This window comes from Zootoca vivipara, chromosome 2 (genome assembly GCF_963506605.1).
Source record: "Zootoca vivipara chromosome 2, rZooViv1.1, whole genome shotgun sequence".
NCBI classification, from domain to species: Eukaryota; Metazoa; Chordata; class Lepidosauria; order Squamata; family Lacertidae; genus Zootoca; species Zootoca vivipara.
In genome coordinates this window covers 107054005-107075656 of record NC_083277.1, presented here as the reverse complement: position 1 = coordinate 107075656, position 21652 = coordinate 107054005, and the positions used below count along the sequence as shown (strand labels likewise).

Below are 21652 nucleotides of genomic sequence, written 5' to 3'. Positions count from 1 at the left end.
GTTCATCACATTCCAATGTTGCACCTGCTCATCTCCTTTTTCTGAGGTTTGAAGTATATGTTGCTCTTTTTCTGTTGGTAAATCTAGGCAACTATTTCACCTACTCTTATCATGATGAAGGTCTTTGTGGAAGAATTTAGGTTATTTGAGTGGAGTATGGGGTGCAAATAATATGTAGAAACAGTTTTAATTCTCAATGAAGAAGAAAGGATAGAAACGGATACACAGCACAAGACATCCAGGAAGGCATCTCAGGTGGTCAGAGCTTGATTTTGAAAGTCTTAAAAATAGGGTATCACTCATTGCCAGCTTTTGGAGCCACCGACTAGAGCAGGATTTCCCAAGCTTGGGTCTCCAGCTGACTTTGGACTACAATTCCCATCATCCCTCACTAGCAGGACCAGTGGTCAAGGATGATAGCAGTTGTAGTCCAAAGTCACCTGGGGACCCAAGATTGGGAAATCCTGAATTAGAGGGATGATGCTTTTGCTTTTCAGGTGCTAAAATGTCAGCAACATTTTCTTGACCCCACCTTTGGCTGCGTGGGCTCACAAAGTATTTTATTTCAAGGCTAGCTTGAGCCGAACCTTGCCAAGATTGAGATGCCATTCGATTTGTATCCATACACTCCATAAATATGTACGAGATGCCCCTGAGAAATTGTGCAAGCTTTCAGTGAGAGTTTCAAAAAGATCCCTTCTTTATATTGTTTGAGGCAAACATCTGCTGGCAACTCGGGCGTGTGGAGAATTGCCCTGTCCCCCTGGGAAATGTTGCTAGTGTCATCTTGACATCAGAGCGAAGTCAACAGCAGACATTCGGTTCCCTAGGGTGATGACTTTTTTACAACCTCATTTCCCTGTATCATAATTTGATGAGCTTTAATTAAAGATTAGATAAAATCTTACTTTCAAAGAGATTTGATTTAAAAACCTCATGTACAAAATGATTTTAAAAATTTTATTTATCAGTTTTTTGACCATTTTTGAAGTCACTGTAAGCAGAGATAAAATTGAACCCAAGTTTTAGAGTCACATATATACAACATTATATAGGGCCATCAAACACACAAGGAAGCTTTTTTTAGCTGCAGTAACAGTACAGACGCCGCTAGAGGACGCTGTTTTGCTACCTCTCCTGTAGGTTCTTTTCCCAGCATGCCCGGCAGGGTCTGCTGGCTGAGTTTTGAGGTCCCCAAAAGGGGCTTTTACCTTGCGCAGGTGTGACATTTGTATACCCTATGTTGCTAAGAACACTCCCCATTGTGGAATGTGGCGTTGTGTCCAAATTTGATACGAAATATATATAGAATTGTTCATACAATTTTATGAAATGGTAAAACTGCATACAAAAAAAATTAAAAACGGTTTGTGCGTAACCTTTTTTAATATTTCAATGGAATATACCTCATTTTAGTCATTAATAGGCAAAAGTTCATCCATTTGTGCTACAGGACATAATTTTTGAGGGGGGAAATGTAAAAAGTCATCACCCTAATGGTCCCGTTTGGTTGTAGTATTGTATATGGTGAGGGAAGAAAAACCTCTCTATGCCCACTTTCTCGGCACAATGCAATTTTTTAAACACCTCTATCATTAATACAACTTTTATCACTTTATACACCTCTATATTAGGGACGTGGGTGGCGCTATGGTCTAAACCACAGAGCCTAGGGCTTCTGATCAGAAGGTCGGTGGTTCGAAACCCCTCGATTGGGTTGCACGGTCCCTGATCCTGCCAACCTAGCAGTTGAAAAGCAGGTCAAAATGCAAGCAGCGGGAAAGTAAACGGTGTTTCCATGCGCTGCTCTGGTTCTCCAGAAGTGGCCTAGTCATGCTGGCCACATGACCCGGAAGCTGTTTGCGGACAAATGCCTGCCGCAGTTTGGTCAAACTCATGTTGGTAGCTTCGAGAACACTGTCCAACCATCTCGTCCTCTGTCGTCCCCTTCTCCTTGTGCCCTCCATCTTTCTCAACATCACAGTCTTTTCCAAGGAGTCTTCTCTTCTCATGAGGTGGCCAAAGTATTGGAGCTTCAGCTTCAGGATCTGTCCTTCCAGTGAGCACTCAGGGCTGATTTCCTTCAGAATGGATAGGTTTGATCTTCTTGCAGTACATGGGACTCTCAAGAGTCTCCTCCAGCACCATAATTCAAAAGCTTCAATTCTTCAGCGATCAGCCTTCTTTATGGCCCAGCTCTCACTTCCATATATCACTACTGGGAAAACATAGCTTTAACTATACGGATAGCTTTAACTATACGGATCTTTGTTGGCAAGGTGATGTCTCTGCTTTTTAAGATGCTATCTAGGTTTGTCATCACTTTTCTCCCAAGAAGCAGGTGTCTTTTAATTTCATGACTGCTGTCACCATCTGCAGTGATCATGGAGCCCAAGAAAGTAAAAGTCCGCTTCCCTAAGTTCCTTCAGATAGTTAACCTCAGCAGGGCCCACCAAATTCACCTCCGAAATTGTGCTTAAAGCAAATTTTGGTGGCAGTTCCAGTGTTCTCCTGTTGGCCCCCACCTGTCAACCTTAGCCAGTATTGAGGGGCTATTTTATACGCTTGAGGAAAACAGAGAACATTAGCAAGGACAAAAAAGAAACTCTTAGCCATGAGTTTCTGTACCTGGCAGCTGAGCTAATTGGACACTACTGTGGCGCGGTCTGTAACTGGCTTCCATCCTAACGCTGAAACAGTCGGGGTGGGAGACTAATTAGTGCTGGATCTTCCATGTATTAATTAGAATGCTTTCACCATTCATTTACAGCTAGGCAATTAACTCAACAGGTCTAGGATCATTTCCAGTTCTAAATACACGGCTCAAAGCTGACAAGAAGCCATTGTGTATGCGCCGGCAGATTCCTTCTGCTGCGTCAGCTGAGGCTCCCCCTCTCCCATTCGGTGCAAGATGGACACCTGTGTGCAGAGGACACACAAACATTAGTCTACAAATCAATAGATTTAAAGGGCTCAGGATTGCAATTCGTTGGTGCCGCCCCTGATCTCCACGCACCCTTGAACACATGGAGGCCCGCCCCCTCTCCTCCACATGTTATTTTTTTTCTAATACAACCGTTTGTGCAAGTCCTGTCAATAGCAGTTCCACCAAAAATTACTTTTAAATACACAAGCCTTTCCACACTTAATTTTTAGAGCTTACTTCAATGGATCTTTCAGAAACAAAAGCAAAAAGTGCATGTCTGTAGCTGTAGTACCGTGTTTCTCCAAAAATAAGACACCGTCTTATATTTATTTTTCCTCAAAAACAACAACAACACGGTGGCTTATTTTCAGGGGATGTCTTATTTTTTTAAGTATGGTACAGTTTAACCTACAAGGTTAAACTGCCTATCACTATGGCTTATTTTCGGGGTATGGCTTATTTTTGGGGTATGGCTTATTTTCGGAGAAACACAGTACCAAAGTCAGTGATTGGAGGGAAAGTGGAACCCAAGAGGCAGGGATATATAGCCACATACAGTGGTACCTCAGTTTTCGAACGTCTCCGTTGACGAACATTTCGGTTTTCGAATGCCATAAACCCGGAAGTAAATGCTTCAGTTTTTGAACACGCCTCAGAAGTTGAACATGCCATGTGGGCTTCTGCTGAATGCAAGATCCTGAGGCCTAGCTGTCAGCTGTTGAGTTTTCTGTTTTTGAACATTTCAGAACCCGAATGGTATTCCAGAACGGATTACATTTGAAAACCGAGGTACAACTACACGCACGCACGCACACACACACACACACACACACTTCCTGCCATATCATCGCCTGCTTTTTTGATCCCTAATTTTCCTTTTCGATAGAATATGGCAAAATTGACGGCGCTGATAAAAGACACCAATTTAGAATCTCTTATATGAATCTCTATACGAAAAGCTTTTTCCCATATGCAAAGATCACAGCAGGGTTCAAAATGTAAGAAAACAGCAGAATATATTATGAAACGTGTTAGAGGGGATGAAATGAGATAAGACGGGACCTTAAAACGCAATTGTATGTGATTTGGGTTATAAACATCGATGCTGGGTGAGCGGGAAGCCGCTAGTTTTGTTGAATTGGAATATAATTGTTGAGTAACAAATGTAACTCTATATGGGAAAAACGAATAAAATATTATTATTTAAAAAATCATTTTCTAGGGGAGCAATTCCAAAAAGTGTATCTAGGCCAATGCTGAAGGAGGGTCCCTTCCTCTCTCTCTTTCTTCTTCTCCTCCAACAGGACATTCTTTCCTATCACAGAAGGAGCCAACAGCGCCTGGCTCCTGGCCTCTATTTAGGCTACCTGAAACTCTGCAGTTCGGTGGACCAGATAAAAGTCCTGGTGCTGCAAAGGCTGCCCAACATTCTTTGTCATGTTAAAATCCGAGACAACAGCAATGTGTCCAGGTAAGTGAAAGAATATTTCCACCTTACCTAGTGTTTAGTTAGCACTTTGGGGACTGCTGGCTCAGGGACCTGGGACTGAGCCCCCACTGAATAGAGAATATGGGTATAGGGTTAATTGGCATTTCACACGCAGGGAAATAAAGTTGAAAGCAGCGGAGACAGTGCCAAAGAATCCGTACCAAAGGCAGGAGTCGAACTCGGGGCTCCCAGCTCCAGTTCCTACCATACTAAACCGCACTAGTTCACTGAACTTTTTTAATGCATGCTAGTGAACTTGAAATTGCCATTCGGATTTACTTTTATAAAGCTGCAAATAGATTTTTTTTATTACACCCAAGATACTCGCAGTGTAATTCAATGCATGTCGACTCAGAAGCAAGTCTCCTTGTTTTCAACGGGGTTTGTTGCCAGCCGAATATGTATAGCATTACAACTTCAGGATAGCATAGCAGAAGGGAAGCGGGTGGCGCTGTGGTCTAAACCACTGAGCCTCTTGGGCTTGCTGATCAGAAGGTCAGTGGTTCGAATCCCAATGAGGGGGTGAGCTCCCGTTGCTCTGTCCCAGCTCCTGCCAACCTAGCAGTCTGAAAGCATGCCAGTGCAAGTAGATAAACAGGTACTGCTGTGGCAGGAAGGGAAACAGTGTTTCCATGTGGGAAGCCTTTCAACCATTTGCCTCCTCAGGGTGCTTGCCAAAATCCTTTACCTGCACCATCCCTTTACCTGTCCGGTTTTACAACACCTGCTCACTGTCTGCGATGTAAAGTAGGCAGACCAATTGACCTGCATTCCACAGCCAGGGGCGTCTTACCCATAGAGGCTAGTGGTGCGGGGCGCCAAGTTCTGGAGGGCACCAGGGAAGAGGTGGAGGCTGGACGCAGCACCTCCTGGCATCAGCTCGCCGCCCTTGCCTGCCTCCACCATGCCGCGCTGAAGCAATGTCGCACCCGGAGCCTCCGTCTGCCGTGGCCACAGCGGCATAAAGCAGGCAGCTGAGCCAGGAGGCACCACGTCCAGCCTCCGCCTCTTCCCCGCCAGAGGAGCCGCCCTCCAGCCGCTCCCTGCCTCCTCCAGCCCAGCCAGCAGGGACGTCCTCCCTAAAAGAAAACTGGGAAACGAGGGGGCGCCAGAGGGAGCTTTGCACCACAGCGCCAGATATGCTTAAGACGGCCCTGCCCACAATAACTGGATAGTCCCTCACTGTGATCAGAGGGGGTGGTAGCCACAAATGGGTCTGGAAGGAAGATGCTGAGCTATTGGGCACCCAGTGAGCCCACCCACTACTTTGGCATGCCTCCTCCCCACTCACCCATCAATAAGTGCAGGCTCAGAAACATCCACAGTGACCAACTGCGTACCTCAACCTGTCTTCTCCCCATACAATCACAGGCAAGGCTGCCTCCCCACCCATGCATAAGGAGGGGGGCGGGCAGGGCATGAAATGTGCCTACCAAAATCCAAGCAGTTTTCGCTGGCTATGTTCAGTGCTCGAAATCAAATGCCTGATGAGAAAACGGAGAGCCCTGGAAAAATGCCACCGTAGCCCAAGGCGTGTGTGCGAAAAGATTATAGAAACATGGAACAGCCCTCTTGTCAAAGAAAGCTGAAATGTTTCAAAGGCTTTTTTATTATTATTATTAAGACCTTGGTAAAGAAGTCTTCGGCTTGATATGCGCACTCGACGAGAATGAAATCAGAAAGTTGGCCCTTTTCTTAACCACAAGCAATAGGGCCTGTTATAAGTTTAGAAATCTTTTTTACTATCTGAGAACGAAAACTTCAACAGAGCCCAGACATACGTACAGTAAATTCTTCCTTGTGCAGTGAACTTTTGTTATATTTCTAATTTTAAACTCCACTCCGTATACAGAGAGGAGTGGGAATGGATCCAAAGCCTTTCTGGCTCGGAATCTATGGAAAATATGGATCATTCCGCAGAGTGTCCAACTCAACTGCTCGTCGAGCTCCAGATGGCAGTGAAAGCGCTCCTGAAACAGATCAGTCTTCCTCTACGACAGGTACGATGCATTGTTTGTGACACTTTCGATTTGTGGAGGAATTTGAACAACACGCTCTTCCTCACGCTTTGAATTGTAAATATATTCTTGCTTATCATTGCCATTTTGTTTCAGAACCATACAATCCAGGTTTGATTGAAGGTCATGTTTGTTTGCCTGCAGTGTGTGGCCTATATGGGAAGGCTGGGTTTCATTTAGTCCACAAGAGGCTGAATGGATGAGGGTTCCCCCTTCTTCTTCTTCTTCTTCTTCTTCTTCTTCTTCTTCTTCTTCTTCTTCTTCATCTTCATCTTCTTCTGCGATCACTCGTAGCCGAGTAAGATTGTCTTCCATAAACACAGTTTTAACAGTGACTGTGGAGGCCAATTCTGGATCCATTACAGAAATCATAGCTGCATTGCCATCACCATGTTTGTTTGTTTTAAAATGATGCTTGGAGTTGCAGAGGGGTCTGGATCCACAGCAGAACCCTGGCACAGTACATCACTACCAGGCAGGACAATAACCAGTGCCACGTAAATGAAATGGCCTGCCATAAGTGGGCAAAGTCCCGTTACAACTTGAAAGTGTGTGAAATGTACCGTATTTTTCCGTGTATTAGACGAGGTTTTTTGACTCAAAAATCATGTAAACAAACTGGTGTCGTCCTATACACTGATAGTGGCATGGGGGGGGAGTTGCGCGCTGCCAGCCAGCTGGTTGGCGGGCACGCAACTCCCCCCCCCATGCCATGCCGCTGCGGGAGCTGCGCACTCTTCCCACCGCAGTGGTGTGTGGGGAGCGGCTACCCACTTTGCCAACCCCCACCAATGGCCATGCTGGGGTGATGGCGGGTTTACAATTCCCCCTTAAAAAAAGCTCAACAACTTTGGGCCACCTTCCCTCATTTTCTTTAAATTTAGTCCCCAAAAATCGGGGGCGTCTGATACATGGGAAAAGTAAGTATGTTGCTTACCAGGCTCTCTGGCTTATACCCAGCATAGTTTAAATGTGCCATCTCTTTTATGCCCATCATAGTCTTTCAAGTAAATCAAAAGCCCTTGTTTGCCTGTACTTACCCACACAGCATGCTCAAATAGCTAGATCCTGCAAAGACACATTCTTGATGGTTTCTTCAGAGCTGCTGGACTTTCCTAGGCAGTTCTCCCCCCCCCCCCCCAAAAAAAAGCTTGAATGCAGACATTTCCCCAAACCAAAAAAGTTTCTACGTGGGCAGAGGGTGGCTGATTGTTTTATAATTGGCAGCTGTTATTTCTTGATTTTTATTGTTGTCGCAGATGTTTCTCTTTGTGTTTTATCCTTTTGTGTTGTAGTTTGTATGCCACCATGAAAGCCTGTTGGTGGGCTGGAACTAGGTATGGTTGAATTTTAAAAATAAATAAAAACACAGTAATAGAATGCCACCATATTCTGCCACGTTTGGGAGGCTATATGGATCAATCCTTGATCCAAAAGGAGTAGGCCAGGATTCAGTTCAAGCCTGCTAAGATTTTTCCGGATAAAATGTATTCCAACGATTCAACAATCCAATTTCTTTCTTTCTTTGAATATTTTGTTAGTCTTGTTTAATATAAATTAAAAGAAATAAAGAAGTGAGACAGCCTCGGATCATAGCTGCCAAGTTTTCCCTTTTCTCGCGAGGAAGCCTATTCAGCATAAGGGAATTTCCCTTAAAAAAAATGGAGAACTTGGCAGCTATGCCTCGGGTGCATATATATGCTCCCAACAATCATATTTGCTGGTGCTCAAAGCCACAATTAAACCAGGAAACTTCCAATTAAACCATAGTTTCCTGTTGTGTTCAAACTTGGGAAGCTGTGGTTACCAGGTTCAGAACAAGCCAGAATTTTAAACGAGCCAACTTAAAACATTGGTTCAACAGCTTGACTTGTTCTGAAGCCACAACCATAGCTTAGTGGTTCGGATGTAATGAGAAACTATGGTTAATTAGAGGCTTCCCCGTTTTATTGCAGCTCGTAGCAACAGGAGGAACAAAGGAGCCACATTTGCAAGCAAAAAAAGCTCAGGCATATCTCTGCTTAATAAACTGAGATGTTGGTTTATTGGTAGCTGTTGTGACGTGGGGTTTGTGATTTCAGCTCTCTTGACAAAACATGCTGGAGACAGTTCTCTAGTAACAGCTCTTTATTAAAGTGAACAAGACTGAAGACTGAGGAGAGGAAAGCTACATTTATAGGGACAGGGGACTAGCTAGGAAGGGATACATTTTGGAGGGAACAATATCAAGCAATCACAGTGCTGCCTTTTGGAGGAAACCAATAAGACAGAGGATCCAAATACAGCAGCTTAAATGAATAGTAGCTGTACCCTCTGGAACCAAAAGGCAGTTACTTTATCCTAATGCAAATACAGACAATAATAATACAGATATAAAATCCTTTGACTCAATACACAACACCCCTCCCCCCCTAGTGAGCACAGCAGACGTAATCCCTCAGGTACTGTGGGGTCCTACAACTTCTACCTGATCTCCTGACAACAGGTGTTGCAGGTTCTGGATTGGGTGTTACCTGTGGTGGAGGGGCTGCTATAGGGGTTTCATCAGGAACAGATGGAGTCCCAGACATCTCAGGGTCCCCGACCTGTACCTTGTCATCATGAGGACTAGCAGACCCTGGTTCATTTGCTGAAGCCCCTGGTGACTGTACCTCTGGACCATTTTCACTCTGGTCTTGCAGCTGTGGGTCATTAGCCAGGGATGAATTATCTGACTCCTCCCTGCTGAGCGCCCGGCGCCTCAGCTGATCTATATGTCTCTTCCAAACTTGCCCATTTTCCAAGGTCACATAATAGGACACAGGTCCACTAGCCCGGGTGATCACACCGGCCACCCACCGCGGACCTCGTGAATAGTTCCTCACCCAGACCAGATCTTCAGGGGCGAGATACCTTGTTGTGTCAGTCTCAGCCTGGGGGGTTGCTCTTGAATTACGGTTTGGCATTTTATCTGGGTGGACATAATCCAGCACCGTTACCAGTCTTCTACCTAAGAGCAGCTCGGCTGGCGACTTGCCCGTCGCAGTACACGGCGTCGCATGCTGCAAAAATAACATTCGCGCAATGCGAGCCGACCAGTTACCCTCCATTAAGCGCGCAATGGATTCTTTGGCTGTTCTTACCATGCGCTCAGCCTGCCCATTGGAGGATGGGTGAAAGGGCGCGGATGTGACCCCTCTTATAAAGTTATCAGCCAAGAATGCCCTGAATTCTTGGGATACAAAAGCTGCCCCATTATCTGATACAATGGTCTCAGGTAACCCGTGGGTAGCAAACAGCTGCCTCAACACCTTGATTACGGCAGCTGATGCCATGCTAGGGACCATCGCCACTTCTAACCATTTGGAATATGCATCAACGATAACCAAAAAGACCTTCCCTTGGAATGGCCCAGCAAAATCTATGTGCAGCCGGCTCCAGGGAGTCCTGGACTGCTCCCACCAGTGGACTGGTGCTCTGGCCACTTCTGGCCGCACCTCTTGGCATGCCTTGCATGTTCGTACCCATTGTTCTATGTTCTGGTCCATTCCCGGCCACCACACATAACATCGGGCTAGCGACTTCATCCTGACCATTCCCGGGTGTCCCATGTGAAGCGTCTCAAGAACCCTGTTTCTCAGTGGTGCTGGGATGATCACCCTATCTCCCCATAGGAGACAACCCTTATGCATGGACAATTCGTGCTGCCTTGTCGCATAAGGCCAGAATTTTTCTTCATGCGGACCACCTGGCCACCCCCTCCCCACCCAAGTGAGCACACGGGAGAGAACAGCATCTTTCCTAGTTTTCTCAGCTATATCCGTAGCTGTTACAGGAGCCCCCGGAAGTGTTTCTAGCATCATAATGTGCTCCGCCGGAGCAGGATCCTCATTGCTCCCGCCAGGAAGGGGCAATCGACTCAGCGCATCAGCATGGCACAACTGTTTCCCCGGCACATGGGTCAAGGTGTACTGGAACCCATTCAGGAATATTGACCAACGCAACATTCTGGGGGAGAGAATTTGTGGCGTTTGTTTGTTTGGGTTGAACAACCCTAACAGTGGTTTGTGGTCCGTTTCAATGGAGAAATGGCGACCGTACAAATAATCATAGAACCTTTTGATTCCGGACACAATAGCCAGTGCCTCTTTATCAATTTGAGCATAGTTGCGCTCTGTGGGCGACAACGTACGGGAATAGAAAGAGATGGGCTTTTCCGACCCATCCGGTTCCCTATGACTCAGCACAGCCCCCAGACCGTATTGAGAGGCATCACATGCCAGGACCAGCGGCTTTGACTCATCATAATGAGCAAGGACGCTCCTGCTACTCAGCATTCCTCGCAAGGAGTCAAAAGCCTTCTGCTGCTCCCGCCCCCATCGCCACACATTCTTTTTCTGCAATAGTCTATGTAATGGTTCAGCTACCGAAGCTTTCTGGGGTAAGAACGAATGATAAAAGTTAATAAGTCCCAGGAATGACTGCAACTCCGTCTTGTTCTGTGGTCGTGGTGCCTCGATGATGGCCTTAATCTTAGTATCTGTGGGGTGGATGCCTGATGCATCAATTTTAAACCCCAAGAAATCCACAGTTGGCACCCCAAAACTGCATTTTTCTTTTTTCAGTTGCAACCCCACCTCCTTGAACTTGAGCAACACTGCACGGACACGCGCAACCAGTTCCTGTGGGTCTTTTCCAGCAATCAAAACGTCATCAAAAAATGGCAAGACCCCCGGAAGACCTCTTAACAGGCGTTCCATGAGCCCTTGAAAAATCCCTGGGGCCACACAAACTCCGAACTGTAATCTGTTAACTCTGAACGCCCCTTTATGTGTGACAATAGTCTGTGCTTCCGCTGATTGTGGGGTTACTGGCAGCTGTTGGTAAGCTTGTGCCAGGTCAATTTTGGCGAACACCTTGCCCCCAGCCAGTTTAGCCAACAGATGTGATACGACTGGAATGGGGTATGAGTTTCCCCTGAGTGCCTTATTGATAGTACATTTGTAATCTGCACATATCCTGACTTCCCCATTTGCTTTAAGGGGTGTGACGATTGGAGTCTCCCACTTAGCAGAGTCCACGGGTGAGAGAACTCCCTGCTTGACCAATTTATCCAGCTCTGCCTCGATCTTGGGTTGCAGTGCAAATGGCACTCGCCTTGGTTTGAGTCGGATTGGAGCCTCCCCGGGGTCCAACTCGAAGTCAACTGGGGGCCCTTTATAACAACCCAGTTTTCCATTAAAGAGACCAGCAAATTCCTTGCATAATACCTCGCTCATCTCAGGGCAGGTTTGGATTGAATTAAGCCCTGAGATACTCAGTCCCAGGGCAGGGAACCAGTCAGTGCCCAGGAGACTGGGGCGACTGCCCTTCGCAATCACCAGTTTGAGTACAGCCTGTTTGTCCCGGAACTGTACTCTCACGGCACACATTCCCATAACATGGATGCGGCCTGCTGAGTACGACTGCAAGGTTGCCGGAAAGGGCTCCAGAGGGGGCAACTTACCCCTGGGGAAGAATGTCTTCGCGGTCTGGTCCGACACGATGGTGAATGCGGATCCGGAGTCCACCTCCATGTCGCACTGCTGACCCTCAATCTTCACCTTGACGTGTGCCTTGCCTTGCGCTGGAAACTGCACGGCCCTCCCGTTGATCTCCGTTACGTAGTGGCAGTCCTTTAGAAAACGAGTTGCTGTGGGCGGTCTGCGATGCTCCAGTCTAGGTGCTCCTGTCGCTCCCGACGCCGCCGATCTACAGACCCTGGCGATGTGACCCGTCTTTCCGCACGTCCGGCAGATAGCATCCCTGAAACGACAACTCTTCCTTTCATGGTTTCCGCCACAACCTGGGCAACTGCCTCGGCGATCTCTGTGCACTGTGCAGGCCTGACGCACCGACTCGACCCCACGGACTGGGCTCTGGCTCGGAGTAGCCTCTAGCTCGTCCATGGCATGCGCAACTTCTATCTGTGGCTTAGTGGCCTTGCGACTGGCATCAAGCTCCTCTCTTTCATAATTCTCCGTGGCGGTGGCCTCTTTCAAGGCTGAAGCAAGGGTAACCTCTTCTTTAGCCACGATGCGTCTTCTGGCTTTCTTGCTGCTCAGACCACCAATAAACCGATCCAGGAGAGTCTCTTCCAGATTTTGGAAGCCGCAGTGCTGAGCGAGCTTCCGGAGTTCAGCCAGAAATGTGGATACAGACTCCCCAGCATGCTGCTGCCTCTTATGGAACTCCATCCGCCGGGCCATCTTGGTCTCAGTAGGCGCCAAGTGGCTTGTTAGGCAGGCAAGAATATCTTGGAGAGATGTCTCACTCAGCTTCGCTGGAGCAAGTAATGCCTTGGCTAGCTTGAAGGTCTCGGGCCCACAGTAGCTCAGGAATGTGGCCCTTCTTTTGCTGGCATCGGTGATCCCTTGAGCCACTGCGAAGAACTCGAAGCGTTCGACGTAGTCTTCCCAGGTGTGGGGCTCTGATGGCTGGAAGGGCTCCAATACCCTTGGACTCTCCATTGTCCTAGCGGGCAGGGTCGTCTTCTCAGCTGGCCAGTGAGTCTTGTTCTCAGCTGCAATCCGGACTCTGAGGCAGGGTTGTGTTTAACCGCTCCTCAGCATTCCGGATCCCACCTTCGTCGCCAGTTGTTGTGACGTGGGGTTTGTGATTTCAGCTCTCTTGACAAAACATGCTGGAGACAGTTCTCTAGTAACAGCTCTTTATTAAAGTGAACAAGACTGAAGACTGAGGAGAGGAAAGCTACATTTATAGGGACAGGGGACTAGCTAGGAAGGGATACATTTTGGAGGGAACAATATCAAGCAATCACAGTGCTGCCTTTTGGAGGAAACCAATAAGACAGAGGATCCAAATACAGCAGCTTAAATGAACCAATAGTAGCTGTACCCTCTGGAACCAAAAGGCAGTTACTTTATCCTAATGCAAATACAGACAATAATAATACAGATATAAAATCCTTTGACTCAATACACAACAGTAGCTATATCACCTAAAATCCATTCCCCTGAGCTGAAGCTGATTTAGGAAACGTAGACCATGTAAGTTACTACAAAACTTCTTTCTTGTAGTGCTGATTCACTTAACTTAATTTATAAGAATAGAATAGAATAGAATAGAATAGAATAGAATAGAATAGAATAGAATAGAATAGAATAGAATAGAATAGAATAGAAATCTTGAGCTTCTACCATAGCTCCCAAATCAGAGTGTTTGTTGGCCAAAGATGGCCATAGTCTCAAAAAATGCAAAATTCATACGCCGGTGCACACTGGTCCACACAATATCTCCCAATGCTCTGTGGCCCCCGGAACAACTTCAATCCAGGTGTCACAACATCAGGAGATGCCACGCAGCCTAAGGCGACTTCCCACCAGGCCTCTTCCACTCCCTCAAGATTGTGGGGCTGAGCCTTGTCCCAGTGGACATTTGGGAGGCTGTAGCGACCTCAGCACCATAGAGTTGGTGAGCCTGGCACACATACACACCCCTACACAAAGGATTGATATCCTGAAACAAGGGGGAGAGGTGACAAGTTTAGATAATGGTCCTAGCTGATTCCATGCCTCCATTTAGCATCAAAGTCGATTTTAATCAAACATACGCCTCTTGCTGTTTGATATTTATTTCAGTTTCATTTTTCTCAGTGCGGCTTGTTAAATCTTTTTCATTGCCCCATTTGGTGACAGGCTGCAGGGAGAAAATGGGGAGGGGGAGGGAGGAAGCAAGCCAAAAAAGGGGGGAAGGAGGGGGGGATCTGCATAGTTTTGCTAACCAGCTCCTAAATTGAATGTTAAAGGTTTTTAATTGAATTCATTTTCATGTTTTCACATAATTATACAATCATAATCTTGAAAAGCTCATGGAGTGTGATCGTTTTCTGGCTAATAAGAAACATAAATGTTATTTTCTGGGGGAGGTAAGGGGTTGTGTTGTGTGTACGTGTGTGTCTTTTAATGTGGAACGTTGGAGCATTAAATCTTTATTTTATGAAGCAAAATTAACACACACATGGTCTCTCTCTCTCTCTCCCCCCAGATATATATATATATAGACACACAAACACGTGTGTGTATATATACATATGCTGGTATATATTCCCCCACCCCCCATTTATCTTTTACAAAAAAAACCTATATCTTGATGCTGTGCAACTTTGCGCTAATGTTTTATACAATTTTGGGGGTTGTTTATATAAGTACGATGCTGTAACTCTCGCCTCCCCTTTCTCTCCCCCCCCCCGCACCCACCCCCATTTCTTCTCTGTGCGTGTTCCTCTGCAGGCTAAGCTCTTCCGTCTGTATACACAGGAGGTGTTGGAACTGGGTCACAATGTGTCCTTTCTTCTCCTGCTCCCTGCCTCAGACGACGTCTGCACTGCCCCAGGACAGAATAACCCTTACACCCCGCACTCAGGATTCCTTAACCTCCCTCTTCAGATGTTTGAACTCGGTATACTACCTTGCTTCACCTAGAAATATTAACCCAGTCGCCTTATAATAAAATCACAAAGTTGTATCTGTTCCCCTCCAGCCCCTCGCCTCCCCCCCCCCGTCCCAGCGGAGAGTCAATAGATCACGTGATGATTTCTTGGCAACAACACTTTTTCTCTCCTCCGACTACAGACAAGTAATAGAAGGAGCATAGCTACCAGGTTACATGCTCTAGTCATAACTACAGGAATGCTGAAGCCAGCCAGTCCACAAGCTATCGAGCAACAACACGACCCTTTGGTTATAGGCATGAGGAATAGTGAATATTGAAGTGGGCAGTTCAGGCGGCATTCGGTGGAAGCTCCCTTAGCAGGGCTTTTGATTTCAAAATATGGTAGAGGAAGGTGGATCGCCCATCTTTGACTGCCTCTCCGTTACCAATTTGATTACGGAACTGAGCTTGGTGTAGAATTTATTTATTGCTATCAGGTCAGATCCAGACTTAGTCCCGTTGAAATCAGACAATTGTTGTGCAAGCAGGATTGACGGTCAGTAGGATCAATGTGAGTGCACAAAATTCCGAGTTTTACATGCCATTCATGGGATGCAAGAAGACCTCGCAGCTGTTAGAACAGAGGTGTGACTCTCCAGAGGTTGGTGGGCTACAACTTCCATCATCCCTAATGATGATGGTTTGGTCTGGTGGGAGCTGAAGTCCAGTAACATCTGGAGTGCCACAGATAGCTGGTGGTTTCTCTCATGCCATAAGGGTCGGGGAATGTGCACCAGCAAGCACATTCTTCTGGTTGGTAGCCCTCGCTGCTGAAATGCCAGGTAGCATTCCGTATCAGCCACTGTCAGAGAAAAGCATACAGCGCCAGGTGGTTGATTTTGTTCAGCAAAAGTTTCCTTAACCTTCTCTCCCACAGATCCAGTACTAGAAAAAGCATGGGTAGATTTCAAGCAGCAAACTACTGTACCAAGATATTTCTGAAACAGACCATGCAAATATCATGATAGCTTTGCGCATGATGTGCAATTAGGGCTATACAGTGCTACTTGTTTGCATGCAGTTCCACCCCTCTGCCACTGAGACTGAGTTGTCACCACCCACCCTATCACCCATGCCCCCTCCTCACAAGTAACAGTCATCTTTCATGCATGTTTCCATATGTATAAGAGATGCGGGTGGCACTGTGGTCTAAACCACTGAGCCTCTTGGGCTTGCCGATCACGAGGTCGGCGGTTCGAATCCCCACAACAGGGTGAGATCCCATTGCTCTGTCCCAGCTCCTGCCAACCTAGAAATTTGAAAGCATGCCAGTGCAAGCAGATAAATAGGTACCGCTGTGGCGGGAAGGTAAACGACATTTCCATGCACTCTGGCACTCGTCATGGTCCTCTATGCACTAGTAGTCACCCATAAAGTTGTCTGTGGACAAACGCCAGCTCCCTCAGCCTGAAAAGCAAGATGTGCACCAGTCGCCTTTGACCAAGGGTCTTTTAGCCTTAAGCTATCCCATATCTATAAACACACACATACACAATAGGTTCATAACTTTTTGACTTTTTAAAAAAGGATTTCCTGTAATGTAAAGGGATGAACTTTTGCTCAGAAACCACACAGAAGGGATGAACTGTCCTCAGTTGTGAAAAAGGCTCACCCTGAAATGAAAAGGTTGAATCACCTTATTTGTAACGTTACTACATAAGTACCGGTACATTAGCACTTTTGAAAAACTTTGTGGAACTGTTTAGAACTTTTACAGCTGTCTGTAACTTCCTAGACAGCTGTAATGTGTTGTACTGGAGAATCACTGGAAGCAAGAGGCCTCCATAGACCAGATAACAAGACGTAATCAGTGCACAGAACGCGCAATCAAAGTGATGTGGGAGCTTTATGGTGCTTGCAGCAGAAGCAAAGGCAAGCTGCAACCTCAATTTATTCTAAGCAATAAGAAGTGATGTACAATGTGCAAAACATTGTACAAGTACTTTAAAAAAAATTGCATCCTCTATTTTTTCCTGTCCATGCTGTGCCTATTACATAATCCATTATACAGTTACATATACAAAAATTGATTTATTGGTTTCGGGGTGGCCTTTTCCCCCAAAAATTGGAAATGACAGTTCATTCCTTTGTTTTTAGGCAAAAGTTCATCTAACTAAGCTACAGGAACGTGAAGTTGTAAGACTGTTAAAACCCTAATGCACACACTAAGTGATATAAACTTATAGGAAGATTGAGCCATTCCCAGAATAATATGTTCTTTCTTTGCCAGCTCTCTTTTATGAGTCATTCATGAAGCCCTTTTCTGGGCAAGGTGGTTACATCTCTTACGTACCACAGCTCTTGGGATATGAGTAATGCACAGGCCAAATTTGCCAGGCTAATCTCCCACGATCACCATATGCCTTCTGTGACGAGCAACTATGAATCAACACTATTGGTAGCCTCGGATATTCAAAAATTATGAGTTCAGCCTGACATTTCAACATATTTTTCCAGTATTTAACACCGTACCCTCCAACATTTCTCCAATGAAAATAGGGACATCTTACTCCATCATCTTAATCATTTTATTATTTATACCCCACCCATCTGCCTAGGTTGCCCCTGCCATATAATAAAACATTAAACATTGGGGAGGTGGGGAGTTCCCTATACAGGGCTGCCCTCAGATGTCCTCCAAAGTTACTCCAAGTTACTTATCTCCTTGGCTCGGGGGTCACAAAACTCCATACCCTTCAACATTTTTCCAATGCAAATAGGGACATCCTACCACACCCTCCAATATTTCTATGATGAAAACAGGGACATCTTAAGGAAAAGCGAGACATTCCGGGATCAAATCAGAAACTGGGACGGCTTCTGCAAATCTGGAACTGTCCCTGGGATATAAGCAGACTTTGAGGGTCTATAACACAGAGAACTAGCATCTTTTTCTCCCCTTAAAGGGGACCCAAGCCACTGTTACACCTGCATGTTAGAAACATGTCGAGCAATGCAAGGTCACAAACTTATTTAATGTCGATCGTAGATTAGAGCAGCAATGGAGATGGCAAAGTAGTCAGCCGTACACAATGAAGATTCAGCAGGCTCTGCTCATTTGTCTCTCAACGCGGTGAATTTATAGTGTGGGGACTTTGTACTGCAGGCAGAATTCCAATAAAAGCCCAATTTTACTTTTCCAACAAAAAGCAACCGATCTCGTGCCCTAGAGCGGAGGCCATTTTCTGTCTGATTTATTGCATATTTCTCCCCAGTGCCTATAAAATGGCTGTGATTCACCTCCAGAATATTAGAAGCTTCCACTCCCTATTAGTTGGCGGCTACCGGATCTGTAATTGCGAAACCGCAAAAAAGGCAATGTTGAAGCAACATTTGTTACAGTAACATTAACAGCCTGGCTTCCAACCACAGTGGCTAGAAGCTGCAGCGGCGGCTGCAATTTCACTAATGGTGCCACACGTCTGGTGTGAGCTGTCAGACCACATGCTGCTTGCCCCCTGGACCACTACAGAAGCTAAACGTTTGGGAGGGGAGCAGAAAGAGTCAGGGCTATTCTCCTTCGAGTTGTAGGCTGAGATCATCCTGCTAGTGGTCTCATTGCAAAACAGATTGGTTTGATTTCCTACCATATGCAATGTTCAGAAAGAGATATTGAAAGTTTGTGTCTCCAAACATTTTAATGCTCGTGATGGACCATAGATTTTTCACAGAACCGAAAGGGGCTTGGGAGAGTATTTGGTTCCCAAGAGGCAAAATTTATTATTTACACCCCGCCCATCTGGGTGGGTTTCCCCAGCACTCTGGGCGGCTCCCAACAGAATGTTAAAAACACGATAAAACATCAAACAAATGCCTTCAGATGTCTTCTAAAAGTCAGATACAGTGGTTTACGAACTTAATCCATTCCAGAAGTCGGTTCTTAAAATGAACCGTTCTTAAACCAAGGCGCACTTTCCCTAATGAGGCCTCCCGCCGCTGGTGCCCTTCAACTGTTTGGCTTCTGTTCTTAGACTAAGGTAAAGTTTGCAAACCGGGACACTACTTCCGGTTTTGCGGAGTTCTTAAACCGAATCATCCTTAAACAGGACTGTTCTTAAACTGAGGTACCACTGTAGTTGCTTATTTCTTTGACATCTGATGGGAGGGCATTCCACAGGGTGGGTGCCACTACCAAGAAGCCCCTCTGCCTGGTTTCCTGTAACCTCACTTCTCGCAGCTGGACCTCAGCTGGACCTCAGGACTGAATGATGGGGGTGGAGACGCTCCTTCAGGTATACTGGGCTGAGGCCGTGTAGGGCTTTAAAGGTCAGCACCAACACTTTGAATTGTGCTCGGAAACGTACTGGGAGCCAATGTAGGTCTTTCAGGACCAGTGTTATATGGTCTCGGTGGCCACTCCCAGGCACCTGTCTAGCTGCCACATTCTGGCTTAGTTGTAGTTTCTGGGTCACCTTCAAAGGTAGCCCCACATAGATCGCATTGCAGTAGTCCAAGCGGGAGATAACTCGAGCATGCACCACTTTGTTGGTCCCACCCAGCATCCCTGGTCAAATAGGTTTGGCAGGCTTTTGAAACAATGCCCCCCCCAAAAAAAAACCTGCAGGAAATGTGAAGGAAGTTAATAGAATTTCTGTGGGCCACAGGCAGTTTCATACTCAGAATGGACCCATTAAAATTAATTGATTTAAAAAATTTAAGTCCATTGATTTCAGTGGGTTCACTCTGAATATGGCAATAAGATTAGTAACAATTATTGAGGGTGTCCATCGGTTTTCCCATGTATTGCCATGTTGTATTAGGCAGGGCCGTCTTAAGCGCCCCTGGCGCCGTGGTGCGCCAGATCCCTCCGGCGCCCCCCTCCCCCGTTTCCCAGCGCGGTGGGCGGGCAGGCACAGCTCGGTTGTCGTGGGCGCAGCTGCGCGGCGAACCAGCCGGCCAGCCGGCCAGCGGGCGGGCGCAGCTCACGGCGCCCCCCTGGCGGGCTGGCGCCATGGTGCCCTGCACCACCCAGCCTGGCCGTAGGGCCGGCCCTGGTATTAGGGAACAGTGTTAAAGTACTGCGAACACTGTGCTAGAGCGTGTTAGTGACCCTGGTTGCCAGTACAACAAACATTCCATCATTGTAGGGATTTCTGCTTATGCAATGGAATGTTCCCTGCCACTCCCTGTCCACATGGACCCCCTTAAATTTCTTCCAGGGGTTCCCCCAACCATCTGGGACAGACGTGGGGACATGTACACGGGGAGGAGAGGGAAGATGTCCTGTCAGACAAGCAGAAATCCGTACACTGATGGAATGTGGAAGTTCGCTGCTGCCCCTTGCAGAACTGCAGTTCCTGGCTTGAGGTTGTGATGCAACCGAGCCCTTTCTCTTATCACACGATTTGCACATTTGCCTAATAAGGCTCATTATCCCCACAGATTGTCCTGTTTTCCTCCATGTTCACCTTTTAAAAAGTCATTTAAATATGTTGCGGCCATTGCAGCATGTTGTGAAAACTGGATAACACGGGGCATGAGCATGCAGTGCAAAACCAGTGCCAATGGCTCCTGTAATAATAATAATAATAATAATAATAATAATAATAATAATAATAATGCCAACAACTTTTATTTGTTTCCCGCCCTCCCCGGCCGAGACTGGGCTCAGGGCAGCTAACATCAAATATAAACACTGATATAAAATCAAACAATAATTAAATCACCTCTTTAAAACAAGTCAGGATAAAATTAAAATCTGAATTAGATGGCTTTCCGCAGGATTTGGGTTGGGAACAGTAAATGCTCATCAGGCCCAACTGTGTACGCTGATCTTATATGGGCCTGTGAGAATGCTGGGAAGCCTCTTTCGTACTAGTTCTTATACAAAAAGGGAAGGGGAGTTAGGCTGAGCCCTGACCAAAGGCCTGGCAGAACAACTCTGTCTTACAGTTCCTGCGGAAAGATGTCAAATCCCACAGGGCCCTGATCTCTTGTGGCAGAGCGTTCCACCAGGCCGGGGCCAAGACCGAAAAGGCCCTGGTCCTGGTCGAGGCCAGCCTAATCTCCCTGAGGCCTGGGATCTCCAGGATGTTATTATTTGCAAAAGCATTGATAACCCATCCAACTGCAGTATTGATTGCCTGGAAGGAAAAATGATGCAACAAGTCACTTTCGAGGCATGAAAATACAGCTTTTCCTCTGTGCAACCAATTTCGCATTACACCCACCCACCCTTGCATTATTCTGTGAAGACAGGAATACTGTTCAACTACCCTGTTTCTCATATTTTAAGACATACCCATAAAATAAGCCATAGCAGGATTTTTAAGCATTCAAGGAATATAAGCCATACCCCGAAAATAAGACATAGTGATAGGCGCAGCAGCAATGCTGGCCGCAGCAGCAGGAGGAGGAAAAAAATAAGACATCCCTTGAAAATAAGACATAGTGTGTTTTTTTGAGGAAAAAATAAATATAAGACATGTCTTATAATATGAGAAACACGGTAGTGATGTGCTAAGAGAAAAATGGATTGCCTACATGGGAAAGAATATACACCTGGTAAAAGCAGCATGGACAAGAAGGAGAGGCTGGAAGGCCTTCTGAATCAATTCTTCTTGTGTTTTCTTTTTCAGTTCCATGAGGGGTGGGGGGAATTCAGAATTGAAAATTCTTTTTTTCAGAAAGTTATACCAAACTAGGTAAAGGTGAAGGACCCCTGGACGGTTAAGTCCAGTCAAAGGTGACTATGGGGTTGCAGCGCTCATCTCACTTTCAGGCCAAGGGAGCTGGCATTTGTCCACA

At 46.3% G+C, this 21652-nt stretch overlaps 1 protein-coding gene across 1 annotated transcript in view; it reads left to right on the top strand.

Annotated features, from left to right (window-relative positions):
• ANKFN1 (ankyrin repeat and fibronectin type III domain containing 1) overlaps nucleotides 1–21652 on the top strand; it is a 110366-nt gene that overhangs the window by 71095 nt on the left and 17619 nt on the right. Inside the window, exons 13-15 of the mRNA XM_060272003.1 lie at nucleotides 4231–4397; nucleotides 6268–6415; nucleotides 14704–14872. Coding sequence (XP_060127986.1) covers nucleotides 4231–4397; nucleotides 6268–6415; nucleotides 14704–14872 — 484 coding nt within the window. The remainder of the gene's footprint in view (nucleotides 1–4230; nucleotides 4398–6267; nucleotides 6416–14703; nucleotides 14873–21652) is intronic.